This window comes from Hirundo rustica, chromosome 6 (assembly GCF_015227805.2).
Source record: "Hirundo rustica isolate bHirRus1 chromosome 6, bHirRus1.pri.v3, whole genome shotgun sequence".
In the NCBI taxonomy this organism is placed as follows: domain Eukaryota; kingdom Metazoa; phylum Chordata; class Aves; order Passeriformes; family Hirundinidae; genus Hirundo; species Hirundo rustica.
In genome coordinates this window covers 12,503,645-12,523,780 of record NC_053455.1, presented here as the reverse complement: position 1 = coordinate 12,523,780, position 20,136 = coordinate 12,503,645, and the positions used below count along the sequence as shown (strand labels likewise).

General features: G+C 39.3%; 2 protein-coding genes across 6 annotated transcripts in view; one reads left to right on the top strand and one right to left on the bottom strand.

Moving 5' to 3' along the window:
• Positions 1-2,367, bottom strand: part of SETD3 (SET domain containing 3, actin N3(tau)-histidine methyltransferase) — a 62,317-nt gene extending 59,950 nt beyond the window's left edge. For 2 of the 3 annotated variants that reach the window (XM_040067091.1, XM_040067093.2), the window contains exon 1: positions 2,271-2,367. The gene's annotated coding sequence lies outside the window, so the exon portion shown is untranslated. The remainder of the gene's footprint in view (positions 1-2,270) is intronic. The other variant, XM_040067092.1, reaches the window with a different exon arrangement.
• Positions 2,368-2,709: 342 nt separating this feature from the next.
• Positions 2,710-20,070, top strand: CCNK (cyclin K). 3 transcript variants are annotated; one of them, XM_040067821.2, is made up of 12 exons: positions 2,714-2,823; positions 3,437-3,543; positions 4,725-4,991; positions 5,967-6,048; positions 6,631-6,762; positions 7,568-7,673; positions 7,814-7,871; positions 10,067-10,236; positions 11,157-11,446; positions 15,455-15,488; positions 16,535-16,609; positions 18,746-20,070. In XM_040067821.2, exons 3-12 carry the CDS (start codon positions 4,795-4,797, stop codon positions 19,366-19,368), a joined length of 1,767 nt encoding a protein of 588 aa, XP_039923755.1. In that variant the 5' UTR covers positions 2,714-2,823; positions 3,437-3,543; positions 4,725-4,794; the 3' UTR covers positions 19,369-20,070. The 3 variants fall into 3 exon arrangements, with proteins under 3 accessions (XP_039923756.1, XP_039923755.1, XP_039923757.1); XM_040067823.2 differs by lacking the exon at positions 2,714-2,823 and adding an exon at positions 2,994-3,040; XM_040067822.2 differs by lacking the exon at positions 3,437-3,543 and having other exon boundaries at positions 2,710-2,823.
• The last annotated feature ends 66 nt before the right edge of the window (positions 20,071-20,136 follow it).

Here is a 20,136-nt window from a genome sequence, read left to right as displayed (position 1 = left end):
AATTTTATTTCTTTGCTTGAATTTTGCTCCTCCTGAAGACTCCCACAAATCTTTTTTTCCTAATTCCTTTAGAGCATCATTAATTAAAACCCCTTATGTACTGTCTTTATCTCCATGTCCCTAAATAACGTTCTTATTTTAGAAAATATGAACCTCACTTCATACAATATAACTCCTGACTGAGAATAAAGCAAGCCACCCTGACTTCAGCCATTAATATGGCCAGACTTAACAGAACCACCCAGGCTTCCAAAAGCTTAAGCCACAGGCATCATGAAGTCTCATCATGAGGCATGCACTGAGCACTGTGACAGCCTACTAGAAAAGATACAGATCCCTTAAGACCTCCAGTACTCAAAGTGCCTCTTTTCTATTTTCAAAGAGCAACCACTGAAATACTCACTTGCAGAGAACACACAGTTAATCAAATTAAGTACATAACCAGCACCACTATGATGAAGTATTACATAGATAGAGTATATGTGTCTAAATAGATTTATTACAATGAAAACATCATCAAGGTGTATACTTTTCCATACAGAGAGGCTTAATACGGTCTATTTTTAATTTCTGTATGACACTGAAATCAGAATTCTATTTCAAGGCACATCTGACTTCAGCAACAGATCAGGCCATCTCTGGAAATAGTGATACACAGACTATTGGTTTCAGGGTTTGTGGCATTTCTTCACCCAACAGCTTAAATCTATTTCTCAGCACACAATGTCAAGAATGTGTTTTCAACTGTACTGCAATATATACTTCAATCCTTGCTAAACATAACCGAAAACTTTATTAAGGCACAAGTAAGCATGCTTGAATCTCTACCATATTAAGTTACTTAATTGAGCAAAAATATCAGGAAGCCACCCCTGCCTTTGAGCCCATCATGCCTTTCCCTCCAACAGCTGGCACACTGGCTTACTATTTTATACCAGGAACTTGATAGTGGACATACAGAATGCCACATTTGTTCACTAACCTACAAAATACTTATGTTCCATTTACGGTTATGAGATTACAACTGAAAGCAGAAAACACTTGAGAGACATTAAGCTAACATTGTAGCAATTTTCAGAGAACAAAGCTGTCACTTGAATAGACAGGTGCCTCCATTACATGCTCTTAGAAGGGACGAAGATGATCCACTTTCAGTTTGCTCTCAGAAACAAGCTTGGGTTCTAAGGACAAGTCTATCCAGAAGAGCAGATACCAAGCTTGGGACAAGAGCAGCTGTGAACCGTGAGGGATAACTTTCAAAAGGAACAACTGAGCTTGTTCTGATAGCTGATTGTAGGGTAAAAAACTATCTACTTCAAAATTCAGGAATTTTCTAAGAACTGAAGGCAAAGGACAGCCTCAGCTCAAACAACTCTCATCAAATGTTGCTGGGTAAGAAAGAAGAGGAAGGGTTCATGGGACGGGCAGCTGTTGCAGCAATAGAGGAAGGCTGAAACACCGAGGCTGCTTCAGAAGTAACACCCCTGTCAATAAACAGTTTACGATTTATTCTAATTTTGGCTCCCCCCACTTTTTTCCTCTAAAGATTTAACCCCTTTACTAAAGCAGGCTTTCTCGGGGTGAGAAAGAAAAGCAACCAGAGCACTCTTCTCCAGCCAGAGGAGGGCTCTGAGGAGCCAGGCACCCGCAGAGACGCCCCTGAGCCAGACCCCGAGAGCTGGGGGCATGGGAGGCTCTATAGGAAGCTGAAGTAGGAGCAGACGTACTCAAACCTAACATATCAAAAAAAAAAAAAAAAAAAAAAAAAAAAAAAAAAAAAAAAAAAAATTACATCACGAGGAAAGAAATTTTAAACCATTTGCTTTACTCTCGTTTCGATCAGCCTCTCGAGGGGGAATGGGGCAAGGGAAAACGCCAGTGCCGCCTCCTCGCTCACTAGAAACCCGCCTAAGCCGGGCTGGAACGAACCCGGCCCGCCCACGGCGGACCCGGGGGACGCGCCGGCCCCTCCGGCCGAGCAGCGAGAGAGCGAAAGGCCGGGGCGAGCCGCGACAGAGGCGGCGGCTCCCAGAGGAAGGAGGCCCGGACCAGCCCCGCACCGGCCGCGCGGGGGAAGGCAGAGGCGGCGAGGCCCGCGGAGCGCGCCCCGGGCCGGCAGGAGCGAGAGGAAAGAGCGGCGCCTCCCGCGGGGAAGGAGGCGACGGAACGGGCCGAGCCCACGCCGCCCGGAGGGTTGAGAGGAAGGGCCCGTGCCGCGCCGGGACGAGGGGCAGAGGCAGGGGAGGGGGCCCGGGCAGGCCCCGCCTTACCTCCCGCCAGCGGCCGCTCCTGCCTGGCCCGAGGGAGCGGCGCACCCGAGCCCGCGCCGGACGCCGCTGCCCGCGGAGGGGAGGCGGTGGCTCCGCCCGGCCCCGCCCCCTCCTGCGCCCCCCGCCGCCATTGGCCGAGCTGCCGCCCGCCGGAAGGCCACGCCCCTCCCGCGCCTTCGCGGCCGGCCTCAGAAAGGGCACGGCAGCGCTCCCATTGGCTGTCATTCAGTCCCTCTTCGCCCGCCTTCGGGCTTCTACTGGTTCGTGAGGCTCGCAATCTTTCCCCTTAGAGTTTCGATTGGTCCGCTCCGGAGAACGGAAGCACGTCGCCTCCTGCCGCGGCTCGGCAGCCTCTGACAGAGCCGGGCCCCGGAGGTGGCGCCGCCGTTTCCCATTGGCGGCGCCTCCGTCCTCGCGCTCTACGCCTTTGAGACGTGATGACGCAGCGCGCGGCCTGGCCTGGCTCCCAAGATGGCGGCGCGCAGGGCGCGGAGGCCGCGCTGTCGCTGAGAGGCCCCGCGCTCCGGTGCGGCTCCCGCTCCCCGCGAGCCCTGTGAGTGCGCGGGGCCCCGCCCGAGCCGGCCGCCGGCGACGGCCACCGCCTGGGAAGGGGAGAAGGGAGCGGGGAGGCCGGGGTGGGGAGCGAGCGCCTCCCCGGGCACTGATAGCCCCGTCAACGGCGGGAGGGCGGGCGGGTCTGAGAGGAGTTGAGCATCCCCGGCCGGGTTGAGGCTGCCGGGGCGGAGTCGCGCTCGGCGGGTTCGTCTCAGGTAAGGTATAAAAAAGCCGCGATTGTGCTTTCGAACTCTCCTCCAATTTAATGGGGTGCGTAAAAAGGCAGGGAAAACTTACTGTTTTCGGGCGTTGAGGTCTGGATTGGGACGTTTGAGATGGTTCGTTTAAGATGTTTCGTTCTTGGTATTCGGAAATGCTTTCGCTCCTTTATAGAAGCAGATCTCATCGCTTCAGACGCTTTTAGTGTTAATTCGTTTTTAAGCGCTTTAGAAGTTAGCAAGCAAAATGTCTACTAAGGAAGAAGGGTCGTTATAGTTATAAAAACTGGGACCTTTCTAGTAAATATGATGGGAATGTGTGGTCGTGGCCTGGCGCGCTTTTGTTGATTCTGGAAATAGTTTTTAGTAGCCGTTTACTTTTTCTTGTGACAGAATTTAGATCTGTCTGTGACCGATACCACGAGTTGTGAAGGTGATTCCAAAACCACCGTGTGGCAGAGACAGTTTCCTTTATTCTGAAAAAGAGAAACTTTTTGAAGGTGAGCGAGGTGCTGATTGTAGGCATCGTTCTGTGGCTGTTCACGTGATCTTCCTTCCGTTTTCGGAAGGGAAACGTCTCGAAAAGTAATAGCTGATTTTAAGAGTTTTGAGTTTGGGCATTCCTGTGACCGTCTTGCTTAGAGCGACTATATTGCATCATATGTAATAACTGTCTGTTATGCAAACCTTTGCAGGTGACTGCGGTAATCTTTGCATAGTGTCTGTAGTTAGTTGAATTGGAGCAGGAGCAGTTGTGTGCCTGAAAGAAGTAAAGGCAGCGGGTGTTTGTTCTTTAAGCTGAGGCATGGCTGAACATCTGTCATAATTCAAACAGCAGAAAGCCTGCAGAGCTTTGTGATCTGCATCTATGTGCACAAAGTGCTCGTAAACGCAGGCAAGTAGGAGACTCTTGGAGTGTATTCAGTTGCCTTGTTTGGGGGATGATTTAGATGCTACCTTACTGTACAAACTCACATCGGTTGTCTTAATCTCGGTGTGTGAAAGAACACTGATACGTTGGGGTTTTTTTGTTGGTTGGTTTTTTTTGGGTTTTTTTGGTTTTTTTGTGTGGTTTTTTTTTTTTTTTTGGTTTTTTTTTGGTTTTTGTTTGGTGGTTTTTTGTTTTGTTTTGTTTTTTGGTTTGGTTTGGTTTGGTTTTTTTGTTTTTGTTTTTTTTTCCTTAAAGTAATATAAGTACAGATCACTTTACAAAGCTTCTGCGAAGTGCCTGCTGCTCAGGGTATCCCTGGAAGCAGGCAGGTAATTAAATGGCTGTTCAGGCTCACCTCAGCAGTGCCTTTCCTACTTACTAATAGGCAGCAAATCTCCTTAACTTTTCCTGTCTTTCTGCAGCCATCACTGATTTTTTTCCCCGCTACTTTTATGGACAAATTAGATGGAAGTTGTTCTACTAAGAAATAGCAGATATTGTTGGAAATGTATTCTTGAAGTTTCCTTATTAAACAGTTAATAGCAGGGATAACCTATGGCATTTTCTTTGATTGTATTTCTAATATATGGGGAGGATAAAGGCAAAGTTCTTTATTGTCTTTGAGCATAGGAAAAAGTTCTTTCCAAGAGGCAAGGCTAAGCACAGTTCCTCTTTACTCCTCTTTGAGCAGGAACTGGAGGGGACATTTCTCTCTATTTTTAAAGAATTCCTTTTTTTCTTTTCTTCAAGGTCCTGAAGTGACTCTCTGAAGACTTCGTTTTTGAAAATTTAAAAAGCAAAGACAATTCTGTTTTAATAAATGAAGGAGAATAAAGAAAATTCCAGCCCTTCTGTAAACTTGGCAAACCTGGACCATACAAAGCCATGCTGGTACTGGGATAAGAAAGATTTGGCACACACACCATCCCAGCTTGAAGGGCTTGATCCAGCTACAGAGGCACGATACCGCAGGGAAGGGGCCAGATTCATATTCGATGTGGGAACACGTTTAGGGCTGTATCCTTTAAACTCATGTTGGTATAAAATGTCTTCGTGAATAGTGAATTTACAGCATAAAATGTACAAGAAATGTGACATGCTCAGATGTTCAAATGTTAATCAAAAATATATTTGTGTTTTATGTGCCTTGCAGTTCTATCCATTCATTGGATAAACAAGGTTCCAATTTAGCGATAGGGAGGTAAGAAGATACAGACTTTCAAATTAAGAGTAACCTCTGTGAAATATGAAACTGTTTCACTGTATGAATCTGCATGACTTCTCAAACTTTGAATTTTTCCCCCAGTTTTCTAGATTGTGCCTTTGAGGTTTCTAACCTCTGCCTCTCCAGTCTTTGTCTTTGGTGGCTGTTTTTTGTTTCACTGGTTTGGGATTTACAGCTTTGTTTATGAGTTCTCCTGACTGTCCCACTCTCTTATAGATGGCCACTTAAATTTTCTGCTTCCTATGTTCCTATGCTTCCTTTAATTTCCTTAGTTCTTTCTTTAATAATGCATGGTGAAAACTTTTACTTTCCTTAAAGCGAAGAATAGGGAGCATGTTTGGATTTTATTTGCATTTGTAGGTGTGAATAGTAACTTCCCTCCACACCAGCACTTGAATGTGAAGTGATTATTGTTCTCTTCCTTCGTGTACCTACTGCTGGGTTTGACCTTCTCTGAAGCAGGTATGGTGCAACACAGGGATGACCTTATGTGCATCCTCTTGTACATACAATCAGGACTTTGCACATTTACAACAAATGCTTTAGATATCAGCTGCACCTGGGCCTGATCATAGTATTTACACAGCTTGAAGGGCTTTTGTGGCTTTTTTTTTCCCCCCTAAAGCTCCTGTTTTACTTGCAGTGTTTTCTAACTGGTCACTGAACAACCAATTACTTGAAGTAGTTGATAAAGCAGAATCCATTGTGCATGTTTGGTTTTATATTTGTTTTGTACGCGGTTTGAAAGTCCTTAATCTACACCACAGACATTATGACACTCTAGCAACCGGAATAATTTATTTCCATCGGTTTTATATGTTTCATTCCTTCAAACAGTTCCCAAGATATGTAAGTATTTAGAATATTGATGACTTAATTTAATGATTGCACTGGGCAGGGACTATTTGAAATGATGATTAGGCACTTGGGTACTAATACTGCTGTTCACTACAGAAAGATGGAAAATTAGCGTTTTGTCTTTTTATTGTTACAACCTAAAATTCGTTGTTCTTGCCTGTTACGCATTTCTGTCTGTGCCCAGAAATGTATTGAGATTGCTGTTATGACTTGCTGATATTGTTCTTTAGGAGCAGCAGCTGTAGTTCTGGCACTTCTGTATTAGCTGAAAGAAAAAAGAAGTATAATACAGTTTTAAAACTGCTTGACAGACAACACTGAACTGGGAAAAATTGTGCTTTGGGTTTCTGACCTTGAAATGAAGTTGTATAAAATAGACAGTCGTCCAAGTTCAGTATTTTTCCTCTGAGAAAATAAAAGTTTAACACTATATTAAAATTAGAAATTAGTATGCTCATTAACTGTGAGACTTCTACAGAACTGTTAATGGAATCTGACAGTTCTTTTATAATGCTACACTGTATTGCATATCTACCTGCAGACCACTTTTTGAAAGCATTTGCCTTTTTTTAGGTGACTGGAGCCTGCTGTCTCTTCCTGGCAGGAAAGGTTGAAGAGACACCCAAGAAATGTAAAGATATAATTAAAACAGCTCGTAGCTTGCTAAATGATGTACAGTTTGGGCAGTTTGGAGATGACCCAAAGGTAAAAATATTCACATTGAAATTGATTTCATCCTGTTGTGCTGTAGTAAAATGACACACATTCAATAGAGCGTTGACTGATTTTCACTTGTTCTAATTTAAATTAGATGTTCAGCAAGCATTTATGGCTCTTCTTGGTAATGTGATTGGTAGCTATGAAAGTAATTCTTCCTAATACGCATAGCTTTGGGAGCTTATTGCAATAATTGTTTTCATAAAAAGTTCACATTTTATTTCATGTAAATTCTGATGTTATTTTGCAAATTAAAGGAAATTTGAGTCATTTCAGCCAGAGCAAGAAATGTTACCAAGACAAAAATCATAAATCATCTGAATGGGATTTTAGGAAGCAATTATTAGTGAATCTTAAATAAGAGAACTAGATCTCAAAAGCTCAAAGGTATTGAGAAGTTTCTTGTTTACAGTATTGACTTAGCAAAACCATTCTTCTCTTAAAATTTGCTTTTAAATAGCAGAAGGACTTGAAACTTCTGAGTGAAATGTGGTAGAGCCTATATTTTTGTTGTGATTTTGTTTCTGGCAATTTCATGTTGTGTCTGGTTCAGTTCATTCCTGTGCAGAGGAACAGGGATTTTAAACACCAACATCCCCTGTCCTCACTCAAATAAGTGTGAAGAAAAGGTATGTGAGTTTAAAATAGTATTATTAGTAGGAGAGCTTTCTGTTCTCCTTGGATGCAAGCATGGATATGTGGAGGTGCTGTGTAGTCACGCTCTATACTAGCATAAAGTATTTTTTGAATGAAAGAAGAAATAATACTGTGGTTACTTTGTAACTCTCTATAGGAAGAAGTGATGGTACTTGAAAGAATCTTACTACAAACAATAAAGTTTGATTTACAAGTGGAACATCCATACCAATTTCTTCTCAAGTATGCCAAACAACTCAAAGGTAAAATATTGCAGGGTGAGCAAGTAATGCCTGTTATTGATTTCCAGAACTTAATATATTAATAGTGAGAGAATATTCTACTTGCAACTATTCGTCCCTCCTAATTTTATGTCCTAATTTTTTTTCTGATTGTTTTTTAGGGGACAAAAATAAAATTCAAAAACTGGTTCAAATGGCGTGGACGTTTGTCAACGACAGGTAAGATACATGTAGGAAACATTCTGAAAGTTAAATAGTTACTGTTGCTTACTTTGTTCTGGTACTGGATATTTTTTTGACAAATATTTGATTTTTTTGTTTTTTCTGCTTGTTACATCTTTTCTTGGTTACATCTTTCCTCAGTTTTTCTTTCCCTTGTTACCATGATAGTTCCATGAGCACAGAATCTGGAATGAGTGTGAAGTAGACAAGTAAGACCCTTGCAATGTTGTGGTACTAATTTAGTGCTGCATTAAAAAGAAACTTAAAATTGGAAAGGGACAAAACAAATTCTAAATCCTAAATCTACAGAATGCAAACAGGCTTTTTGTATCTTTTTGTATCTTTTTTGTATCTTTTTTGTATCTTTTTTGTACATTTTTTGTATCTTTTTTGTATCTTTTTGTATCTTTTTTGTATCTTTTTTGTATCTTTTTTGTATCTTTTTTGTATCTTTTTTGTATCTTTTTTGTATCTTTTTTGTATCTTTTTTTGTATCTTTTTTGTATCTTTTTGTATCTTTTTTGTATCTTTTTTGTATCTTTTTTGTATCTTTTTTTGTATCTTTTTTGTATCTTTTTTGTATCTTTTTTGTATCTTTTTTGTATCTTTTTTGTATCTTTTTTGTATCTTTTTGTATCTTTTTGTATCTTTTTGTATCTTTTTGTATTTGGCTTTTTTGCCAAATTTGTGATACATGGTGCATTCTGAAAAAACAAATTCACTTCTCAATTCCATCACATCACTATATTTTTAATGTGATATTTTGGTAATAGCGAAGCCGTTAAATTCACTGAGGAGTACAGTTTTTAGCACTGGATTTACAATTTCTTGAATAATGAGCTTGTAAGAGTCACGTCAATTAATCGGAGTGCATGTAAAAGCACTTCTTGTGTGGTATTGAAAAAAAACCAAAACATCTTGATACACTTCAGTCTTGTTCAGTAGGATTCTATAGAGCTAGGCAAGTTAATTCATTAAGGACTTAAAATATTACTTTTTGTTGCCACGGCAAACCCTTAATAAAATGTGAAAGTGGTCTGACTGTCCAGAAATTGTGAATACATATCTTTCAGTCATGTCTACAGTAGTAGAATATTATTAAAAAAAGGTACATTTCTAATCATATGCCTGATTTGCATTAGCCCTGTGCGGGTTCAGATTCTGTAGATACCACCTAAACTCTCCAAATTAATTTGACCAAAATTTTTATGGAACTCAAGAGATGTTTACTTCAGCTGCTGTCAGTCTTGCAGGTGATGACCTTACAGGTAGAACAGAATTACAGTATGACTGTCACTGTTAAGTCTGTGAAACTACAGTAATTTATCTGTCAAAGTCTGGACACCATTGTACTTGGAATTAGGTAGTGTTTAATACTTTAAAAAAACCTAGCAATTAAAATGCACTTCAGGAAAACACTTGTATGAAGTCAGAGGGGTTGTTTCAAATCATGCATAATAATTATCTCTGTTTTGAAGTGGCTATATTGTGCTTACTTAATAAGTGCCATATTACCATGTTAGAAGTTTACTTTGTTTGTAGGATCACGGGAAATTAATTCTGTGCTTTGCACTACAGGCCTTTAGAATAGGGGATTCTGTTCTTATACAGCCACAGTGAATTCGTGAAACTTCAGCTGGCTGGCTGGATTTAAAATTCTGTAAGCAGATGATATATTACAGAATATGTGGAGAAGGACGAGAAAAAATATATCATAACTTAAAATTGATATCAGGAAATAGGAACTGATTATGACAGCACCTTAGTTAATATCAGTAATACCAATAGCTTCAATTATTTTAGCATTAGCTTTAACAAAGGCTGTTCAAGAGATAACCTTTTATATGTTGCTCTAATACTTGTGTTGCACTTGGCAAATTGCTTTACAGGTTCATTTTGGCGGTTCTGTGGGGCTTTGGGGGTTTTTTAGTATTTGTTTACATTTTATTGACAAACATTTGGAAGCTCTAAAATCTGATTTGAGACTTTATTTCATGACAGCAGTAGTCCAGAAATAGTTTAGTTTTTAAACTCTTCTGTTTAACAAGGCTCTTAATTAAAATTGCCTGCGAAGTTAGAACTGTGGTAGGATTTTATACCTTGTTAATTATAGCTGCTGTACATTAATGTGCACTTGCTCCATCAGGTAATCTGCAGGGTTGTGTTCTGTTTTGGTTTATTTCCTGTTGCAGTCTCTGCACTACACTGTCCCTGCAGTGGGAGCCTGAGATCATAGCTGTTGCAGTTATGTACTTAGCAGGCCGTCTGTGTAAGTTTGAAATACAGGAATGGACATCCAAACCAATGTACAGAAGATGGTGGGAGCAGTTTGTCCAAGATGTTCCTGTTGATGTTTTGGAAGGTATGAAAATGGTTTCCCACAACATTGCTTGTAACTGTGTGGCCTAGGTCATAATTAAATGCAGATGGCTTTTTTATCTAGGTTTCAGTCAAAATAATCTTGTGTTGAGTTTGAAACTCAGGTTGTATGTGCTGTGCCTTCATCAGGTTTTAAATTGAGCTGGCTTAGTTTAGAAGTTTATTTAATCATCATGATTAGTCTTTTGTTCAGTGTTTGCTTTACAATTTGTTTAAGTTTATAGCACATCTAATCAGCCTGAATTGCCATGGTGTGTTTTCTATTTTTTTAATGATTATCTACTCCCTGTTTGAAATAAATGGTTCTACAAACACTGGAACCTTATTAATGGAGCCTGATTTCCAGTGGTTTTCCTGTTGATAATTGGTGTCTTTGACCAAATTGTGCTAGGATAGAGGGATTTTTTGTGATGTGCCATGAATGATGAACAGATTATGGGGCACCTTTAGCTCCTAATGTGTTGGAAGAAGAATTTAGTGCTAGTCCTTTGCTTAATTTCCTAAAACTTTTTTGACTGGCCTGGACATGTATGTTTTAACATATAATCTTCTTCCACTTGCTTTCTTGCTGTATTACTGTCCTGTGAGCATGGTTACCTGGCTCTCCAGGCACACAGTAATGGCATGCAATGTATTATTACCAAGATACTGTGCTCTTCTGAAAGGTGTGCATATACATGTACATATTGCTCAGGATAGGCAGAAGAAACTCAGAAATGCAAGTATAAGTTAAAAATTAATCTCCTTTTAAAGATATTTTATTCGTTATAATGATGAGTAATATTTGCAATAATTTTTTCCAAAGCTGATGTCCAGTAAAAATCAGAGTGATAATTGTGTTAAATATGCACTTGTACATTATAAGGTTGTAATACTTTGGATTTTTCTTTCTTTATTACTAAGATATCTGTCATCAGATCCTGGATCTATACTCACAGGGAAAACAGCAAATGCCTCATCATACTCCTCATCAGTTGCAGCAGCCACCATCTCTTCAGTCTACACCTCAGGCACCTACAGTACAGCAGTCACAGCAATCCCAGAGTTCGGAGCAATCCCAGACACAGCAGCAAAAAGAGTTGCAGCAGTCAGCACAGCAACAGCAGCAGCAGCAGCAGCAGCAAACACAAGCACAGCAATCTAAAAAGCCCTCTCCCCAGTCAAGTCCTCCTAGACAGATTAAAAGGCCAGCAGTAAGTTGAACTTTAACTTGCAATTTATTTTCAGGCTGATCTGATGCCCATTTGATTTAGTGTACAGCAGACTTGTGTTTGCTTTAAGAATGAGCCATGTAATTAATTTTATGTAGTTGACTTTCCTTGGTTATGTGGCAACTTTGTTAGTGCAGAACAGCCTTTACAGTTCTGGCATATGACATTCTTATTGCACTTGAGCCAAAAGCCATGGAGAGGCTTTTAAGTCAACATGAGCTATTCAGGTTCTCAGTGTTTGTAGTTCTGGGTTATCAAACTTCTTTGTTCTCTCTATTAAGCAGATTTAATTTAAGGAGGGTTTCTTGTGCTGTACTTGAATGTAGAGTCTTGATGAAGACATTATTTGATTCTTTGATTACTAAGATTAAGAGAATAGTGACTTCTAACGTTATGTCAAAATTCTTGAAAAAAAAGTCTTTAAAAATAATCCTCTTAACAGTAGCAGCCTATAAATCATCATACTTTATAGTCCATAGTATCACATCATAATTGAAAATAAGAAGGTACATTAACAGTTGGATAGTGTCACAAATACTCAGAGCACTTTTCAGCAGCCGTCAAGTTCAAATGAAGCTTTCAGATTTTAATCTATACTTTTGTTTTGTTTTTTTTCACTTGTAAGTTTAAAAAAAGGGTTCCAACTCTTCTTCCATGTGTACTTAGTAAGGGGACTGTTTTCAGAAGTACAGTCTTTGGAACAAGTCCATTTAGGATGTAAATTTTGTTCTGACTTTTGCTCTAACTTGTAATTAATATATGCCAAAACTAGAGAACTGACATCAGGGGAGAAAAAAAAAAAAAAAAAAAAAAAAAAAAAAAACACACCAAAACAAACTGAAAAAAATCAAACCAAAAACGAGGAGTAAGCAGCAAATATCAGAATGAAATGGAATTGGAAGAGTGCAGCATCTTCCTGATGGCAGACTCCCAAAAAAGACAAAAATGTAAGACTGTAAAACTTTGGTCTTGTAAGTGCAGGATAAAGCTTACTAGAGGAAAAGGCCTGCACTGGAATTTTTAGTTGTTGCACTGCATTGTTCAGGGTAGAAAGGTCATAATATTAATTAGCTTGAAAAGTGTGAGAGTTCTTTCTAGATATTATGCATTTCTTCTCATACTTTTTATGCCATCAGCACAAATTCTGCTTGACTTGTCAGACCTCTAGGATCTCTTACTATTTTTCTTAAAAAAAAAAAGCCTGGAACAGCTTGGCACATCAGAAGCTGTTAATAACAACAATTTTGTTTTTTCCTACATGCACAATCTAAGTTGCTACGAATGCTTGTTCATTCCTGTAAAGGATTTACCATTACAGTACTACTGATTTTGCCCTATCCCATATGTTAATGAAGTGTCTCATGGAAAAAAAGTGATGATTTTGCATGAGTAGTATCTGTTGTTCTTGAACAGTCGCCTCTGGTCAAGCCATCTGTGAAACTTACCTTTCCTGAAATTAGTCTGACGTCCATCACCTAATAATCAAGGGAAAAATAGTAGATACACTGTAAGCAGCCACAACAAATAAAAAAGCAAAGGGTCACTCAAAGAAGTTTTGTAGGAATACAGCACAAGCAGCATGAATTTGAGAAAAGTAAATGTGGTGATCCAAAATTGTTCTTTATCCAGAAAGCAGTCTGGGAGAGCAAGATGTGTGGTGTTGGAAAGATTTACTTGGTGCTTCTAAAATGTTCTTGAGTTAGATGTACCTTAAACCTTACTTAAAATCTTTGCCTGCTTCTATAAATAGGGCTTTGCATGACTTCTCCTTTGATGAAATATGCTTTGTTCCTGGAGGCCAGATTTTCAATTTACATGAACTCTTGTAACTCCCATTACCTTCTACTGAGCCAAGATGCTTTCAAGCAGCTGAGGTATTGGCCCATGACTTACAGACCCATATCAGATGTCTAAAGCATCTGCACATCCTGTACATCTCTAGTGGTGAAGAGTGCTCGAATTTTCAGTTGATTTCACTAAAAATACACTGGTGAATCATTAGATGTAAATAGTATTTTCATAGTATTTCATTTAATTTTCATTAAACTAGAAATTGTTAGGGGGAACAATTTTATTGCTCATTGAAACAGCAGTAAAGGAATAGTTCCATTGTATAGAACTGAAGGTATTAAATGCCCATCAGCATGACAGTAGATAATGTTGATAATTTTTTATTATTTATTATGACCCTCAGGTGTTCTAGCTGGGGCAGTACAAACTACAGTGCAGTAGAATGACCAAATAAATGCTCATCTCTATTTTAGCAGCTGCCATTATTAGAGAATTGTTGCTGCTTGATTCTTTGTTTTGTTTTGTTTTTTAATTTAGCATAAATGCAGTTTAAATTGCTACTTTCTTTTTTCTGTCATGGGTTATTTTGCTCCAGTTTCTTGTTATACTGTAATGATGTACCTTGAATTTTTGAATATTGCTCCATATTAACAAATGCACAGTAATTGAGTTGCTTGTCACCTGAAGTGATCAACTGATTTCACAAAATGAGTGATTTTTTGGAAAAGATCCAACAAATAGTGATTTGCTTCTATTTGAAAGTGCAGGGAGAGCTGATGCAGTTTTACAGGCATGGAATTTAGTGCTAAAAAGTCACGAAAATACCATCCAAGTAAAATGAAGGCAGCAGATGAGTCCATGAGAGTCACTAAGAAAAAAAAGTATGTGTGTTTGAAATGGTAAGATAAAGATTGTCCTTAAAAAGCAGGAAAGCAGCTGGAACGTGTCTGGAAATTTGAAATGACTGTCAAAGGAATATAAGAATGAAGTTGCCTCAAGCAGGCAAAAATAAGACAGCAAAAATTTTTGAGAATACTCAGAATTAAGGAAAAGTACTGTTCAAGCTGGATTGAAGTGTGTCCCCATTCTTGCTGTGGAAAGTGAAATGAAGGAAACAGAGGAATAATTTATGCAGGTAAAGCTACTGGAGATGAACAATCCCTTAAAAAACCATTTTCATTGAAAAGACAGAGAAGCTAAGTAGTGTACCCCTCTGACCTTCATAATTCATTCTAAATATAGTTGTACTTAAAATATAAGTTAAGTTCTCTGCTTTTCTCAGAAACCATCAAGTAGTCATCTCAGTAGGACTGTGTAATCTGGGAAGATTTTTTTTATTCCGTTATCCATGGTTGTTTAAAAAAAACTACAACAAAACAACCAACCAAACAAGAAAAAACCCAGCCAGAAAATAGTGATTGGAAGGATGATGTGAGGGTTTGTGGGTTTTGTTCAGTATGCATACATTTTTTTCCTGGCATAACATTTGGATTTTATACAATGCTTTCCATCTGAAGGCTTCTGAAATGTTTTATGCTGTGCAACACTCTCACTGCCCTCCTCTCCTGGTAAATAAAGCATAAGAGCCTGAAGTGATTTTGGCAAAGGTTGAGTGACAGGTCAAAGCAGAATCAGGAACAGAGGCCAAGCCTCTCGTTTTCAGCTCAGTGAGCAGTGAACTAGACCATGACGTATGTGCAGTGGATTATAAATACATTAAATGAGATATATACTCAACAGTAGGAGCAGCAGGAAATGCTGCATATAAAATTCCTGCTATTTTTCCAGTCTTTTCATTCTGCTAGTTAAGCTGGGCTTTCCCAGTGTGATTTGACTTTGTTCAGTGCTTGTCTTGCATTTGTCATAAGGAACTATAAAAGCATTTAGGTTGGAAAAGATCTTAAAGATCATCAACTCCAATCATTAACACAGCACTGTGAAGTCCACCACTAAACCATGTCCCCAATGCCACATCTGCACGTCTTTTGCATACCTACAGGGATGGTGATTGAACCATTTCCATGGGCAGCCTGTTCTAATGCCTTACCATGCTTTCCATGAAGAAATTTTACCTCATATCCAATCTAAATCTCCCTTGGCACAACTCGAGGCCGATTCTTCTGTCACTTGTTACCTGGGAGAAGACTCTGACTGCAGTGGTCTTATTTTTATCTTTTTTTTTTTCTTTTTTTGAAACAGGCTGTATCTCCAAAAGAAGAAACAAAGGCAGCAGGTAAATATTAATATTCTATTCATGTTGCTTCCATTTTACTGCTTTAACCAGAATAAGTAATTTGCTGATATGCACTTCGTTTGTTTGCTTATAGGCTTGGCAGTCCTAAACTATTTTGATCCTGATAATATACCTTAAATATATAACTGTTTTTGAAATGTTCTTAACTGCAAAACTTGAAATAAATTTAGTATAACTGTGCCCAAAGAGTCCCTTGAATAGAGTATGTGCAGCAGGAGTCTTGCTAAACTAGTCAACTCTCAATGTATAACTCCATGCATCATTTGGGAGTAATTCCTTAGCAAGCTGTGAGGCCTTGAAGTGACGGAAGGTACCATGTCATTAAACAGCTGCACTAACAGTAAGTGGTTGGTAATCAGAGATGTTTGTACTTGGTTGTTGGCTTGGCTGCTACTAAAAAGCATTTTGTGTCAATAGTGTAGCAAAAGAAATGTGGACTCACTGCAGTGATCATACCCGGTTCTTTTGCTTGTTTGTGGGTTTCTCTTCATTCTGCTGGTTTGGAGCAAAGTAGTTCAGGATAACTAGGATGTACTTCCTAAGGAACTCACTCCCCTGTAGCTCGGCAGATAGATTCCAGAAAGCTGTCCCTTCTCCCTCCTCTCTCCTGTCCAGTTGCCATTTTGTTTGGTTTCTGACACCCATTTCTGTAGCAGAACATAGGTCAACTTCTTCTGAGAGCTGTTCCAACTACTTACAAGCTAAAGCTTTGGGCTGGAAAACATATAATTACTCATCTTCACTTATATACTGTTATTGGGACAGTTTGTCTCCAGTTACAGAGTCACTTGAACCTGTAGGCATACATTCTTTCTGAAGACTTGTATGTAATATTGGATGACACTTTATTTACGCAAAGGTGTTGATTTTAGTTTTCTTTATTAAACATATCTAGTAAATAGGATATCCACTGTACTTTTGCATAGTGTAATGTGATGTGATAATCATTAGCATGAGACCAGAGTTGGAATTTAGAAAATATTGCAGAGCAATAACTAATCACAAACTGACAAATGTTTTTTTAGAACCACCGCCACCATCTAAAATTCCTAAAATTGAAACTTCACATCCACCAATACCTCCCGCGCATCCACCTCCAGGTAAGCTTTTATTTTCTTAAATACATTTATTCTTCTTGTTAACTTCCTTGGTTTTCATTCAAGTGGTGATAGGTAATGGTGTGGGGGCAGGGGTTTGTTGCTTTGGTTAATCAGCTTGGCAAGTAAAAATACAAAGTTAATAAGCTCTGAGGGAATTTCATCATAGTACCACAGGCTTTCCCAGACAGAAGGAAAAAATGGATGGAAGCAGACTATACTAAGGTGGATAAATGCAAAACAAAGCTGCAACAGTGAAGGGCCTAGAAGACTAAAACTAATTGTTAATAGCAGGCTAAAAGGGACTTCTTGATCTCAAAAGGATGGTAGATGCCATATTAGATAATTAGAGCAGCTTTCAGCTGTCCTGTAGGAGTTTTCCATGTTATATCTGTCATACAGGAATTCTGCAGGTGTGCAGCTTCCAAACAATAAGGGGGATACTTTCTTTGCTGTACCTCAAAAGAGGACTTCTATCTGCCAGACAACATTGATACTGGACACATGCCATATGTTTGCAAAATAATCTATCCTGTTGTAAAAATGTGCTTCAAGCACCTTGATGCATTAGCTGTCTTCCAGTGACCCTTAAATATGACATGTGAATATGGTCTGTGAATAAGTATTTCACAGACCATGGTCCATAACATAACTGTAAGATGACAGCTTGTAACAGGGAACTAGAAGAGAGAAAAGTAGTGCCCTGGAACACAGTAGGACAATTTTTCTGATTTGTTAAAATCTAATTAAGAATTAAGGATTTTTTATGATCATTATAAATGCCATGTTCATGATTCCTTCAGTTGTTAAATCTTGAATGCACATCTTGCATCCAGAGTGGTTCTGAAAATGAGCAAATGAGGAAATTATTGCCTACTACAATTTAGGAGCTGGAAGTCACTGAAATCATGAGTACCACAGCCAGCATAGCCCCCTTGTGTGATTTAATTATGTGGCCTTCCTGGGGGGCAGTTTTGCTGCTAAAACCCTACTTAGACAGGTAATGGATATATTTCCCTTGTTACCTGAAAAATTTTCCTCTTTGTTTATACAAGGATGTAATAGTAAAAGCACTGAAACATTATCAAAATAAAGGGCAGCTCTGTGGAAGATCCAGGTGAAAACCAAGAATGCATCTTGACCAAGTGAACTAGGAAGAGGATTTATCTCAAATTCTCTTTAACAGTGACAATCTAGCGTGCCACTAGAAATGACTGTCCTGTGTTTCTAAATAGCTTTTCTTACTGAACAATGTTTAGATGCTTATATATACAAGCAAGATGAATGTCAACGTGTCTCAAACTCTTTTTTGTTGGTTGTTCTGATAATCTCTCTGACCATACAGAGAGGTTGCTGTTAGTCATCCTACTGGTATAACTTATTTTATAATGTCTGCATTAAGAGGGGAAAACAAACAATTCTTATTTAGAAGACAGCTTAAAGCATGTTCTTTCCAGAAGTGGTTAAGTATAATTCTGTAAAATGCTGACCTTTTTATTAACTTCTCCAGACCAACAGGTACTGAGTTCACTGAAATTAATCAGCGGGACAAAGCTGATCAGATTTCATGTCCTTCTTACTTACCCTTTGGTTTTCTTTTTCTCTTTCTTTGGTAAACAGGTTTAGAGCTGAGTGTTAAAGACTTGAGACTTTGGCCTGTGTTCTCAAATAATGTTTCCCAATATGGGAGGCAGGTGAAGTGCAGAGAGTAATCCCAGGCCACCTCCTGGACTACCAGAGAGGTAGAAAGGAGGCCTGAACTAAAGAAGGTAGAAGTACTGAACTAAAGAATTTTGGTGTCATGAATCCTGTGACTTTTTAAATCCACTAGTTGTGATTCCATCCATCCGGTCTGTTAATTCTGCTGATTGTACAACAATATTTAAATTATTAAAAATAGTAATAAGAAAGATGAATTTAACTTTTAGAATGGGAAAAGCTGACCCTGAAGCTTTGATAAGCAGCTTAGTTGGTTTTTAGTAACCTGAGAAGGTCTGACTGGATTCCACATGGCATTCAGAGACTTCGAGAATTGAGCTCTCTTTTGCTAATTTAACTGGAGGAAAAAATATGAAGTATTCAGAAGCTGCTCTTGCCACTATCCTTCCAAAAAAAAAAAAATCCAATTTTCTTTTCCAGAGCGTAAGCCTCCTTTGACAACGGCAGTTTCAATGGGAGAACCAGAGCAATCTACTACAGTGGACTCAGTAGATATGCCAAAGGTCCAGATTCCTCCCCCTGCTCATCCTGCCCCAGTACATCAACCTCCACCTCTGCCACATCGTCCCCCACCCCCACCCCCCACCAGTTATATTACAGGGATGTCTACTACAAATTCGTACATGTCAGGGGAGGGTTATCAAAGTCTCCAGTCAATGATGAAAACAGAAGGACCAACATACGGAGCTTTACCACCAGCCTATGGACCACCAGCTCATCTACCATACCATCCTCATGTCTACCCTCCCAACCCTCCACCACCAGTTCCACCTCCACCTCCTGCTTCTTTCCCCCCGCCCAATATTCCACCTCCTACTCCTGGATATCCTCCTCCACCTACATACAACCCTAATTTCCCACCTCCAAGACTGCCTCCAACTCATGCAGTACCACCTCATCCACCCCCAGGGCTGGGAATGCCACCGGCTAGTTACCCCCCTCCTACTGTTCCCCCAGGGGGACAGCCACCTGTACCACCTCCAATTCCACCACCTGGTATGCCACCTGTAGCAGGACTTGGACGTGCTACATGGATGAGATAGCATGAGGTAATTTGCACGATATACCTTGGATTAGGCAGGAGTAGATAGCCAAAATCTACATTGTAAAGATGAAGAGGAGGGTAATCTGTATAATTTAGATGAAGAAATGAGAATAAATGAAAATTTAGCTGATCTGTTTGCAGTATGGTTTATGGTGAGTTATATAGGCTTCTAGATTTTAATCAGCTTTGCAGTATCTATTCTAACTTTATACATTTGACTTAAGTTTAATTTGTCTTGACTTATTCCAGCACTGGATTACTTTGTACTAGCAAAACCAGCCATATTGGCTCAATTATATCAGTAAGAAGAAAATTTCCTTCTAGAAATCAGTGCCTATTTTTAAATATCAAAATAGCCAGATACTATGATATTTGATCTATAATAAAAAACTTCATTTTTAATAGTAAGTAAAACAACACGATGTCAAGCATAAAAGCTGCTTTATTTAAGAGAGATTCTGAATGCTAGCTGACTGGAATAATTTTGAGGTGTTTGCCTTGCTGATAGTTTTGGTTTGGAATGTACTGGTATCTTAAAATATTGTATGTTTACACCTATTTGCAAATTCCTGTACATAATATATATATTTTCTAAGTGTGAAAGTCTGAATGTAACAGCCTACTGTGATGTACATCATAGTTATAAATGGGACTACTTTGTTCACTCTACCCAAATAAAATTGATTCTGAATTTAGTGGATGTGCAGTTTTTTTATATTAGTTCAGAGGTCAGAACTACGGTTATTCCAAGATACTTACTCCAAGG

What these genes read in the sequence shown, in the direction of transcription:
- CCNK (XM_040067822.2), top strand. Translation starts at nt 4,795, where the DNA reads ATGAAGGAGAATAAAGAAAATTCCAGCCCTTCTGTAAACTTGGCAAAC. An exon ending in GACAGATTAAAAGGCCAGCA is followed by an intron (nt 11,447 to 15,454) that starts GTAAGTTGAACT and finishes TTTTTGAAACAG; the next exon opens with GCTGTATCTCCAAAAGAAGA. An exon ending in TCCCGCGCATCCACCTCCAG is followed by an intron (nt 16,610 to 18,745) that starts GTAAGCTTTTAT and finishes TTTCTTTTCCAG; the next exon opens with AGCGTAAGCCTCCTTTGACA.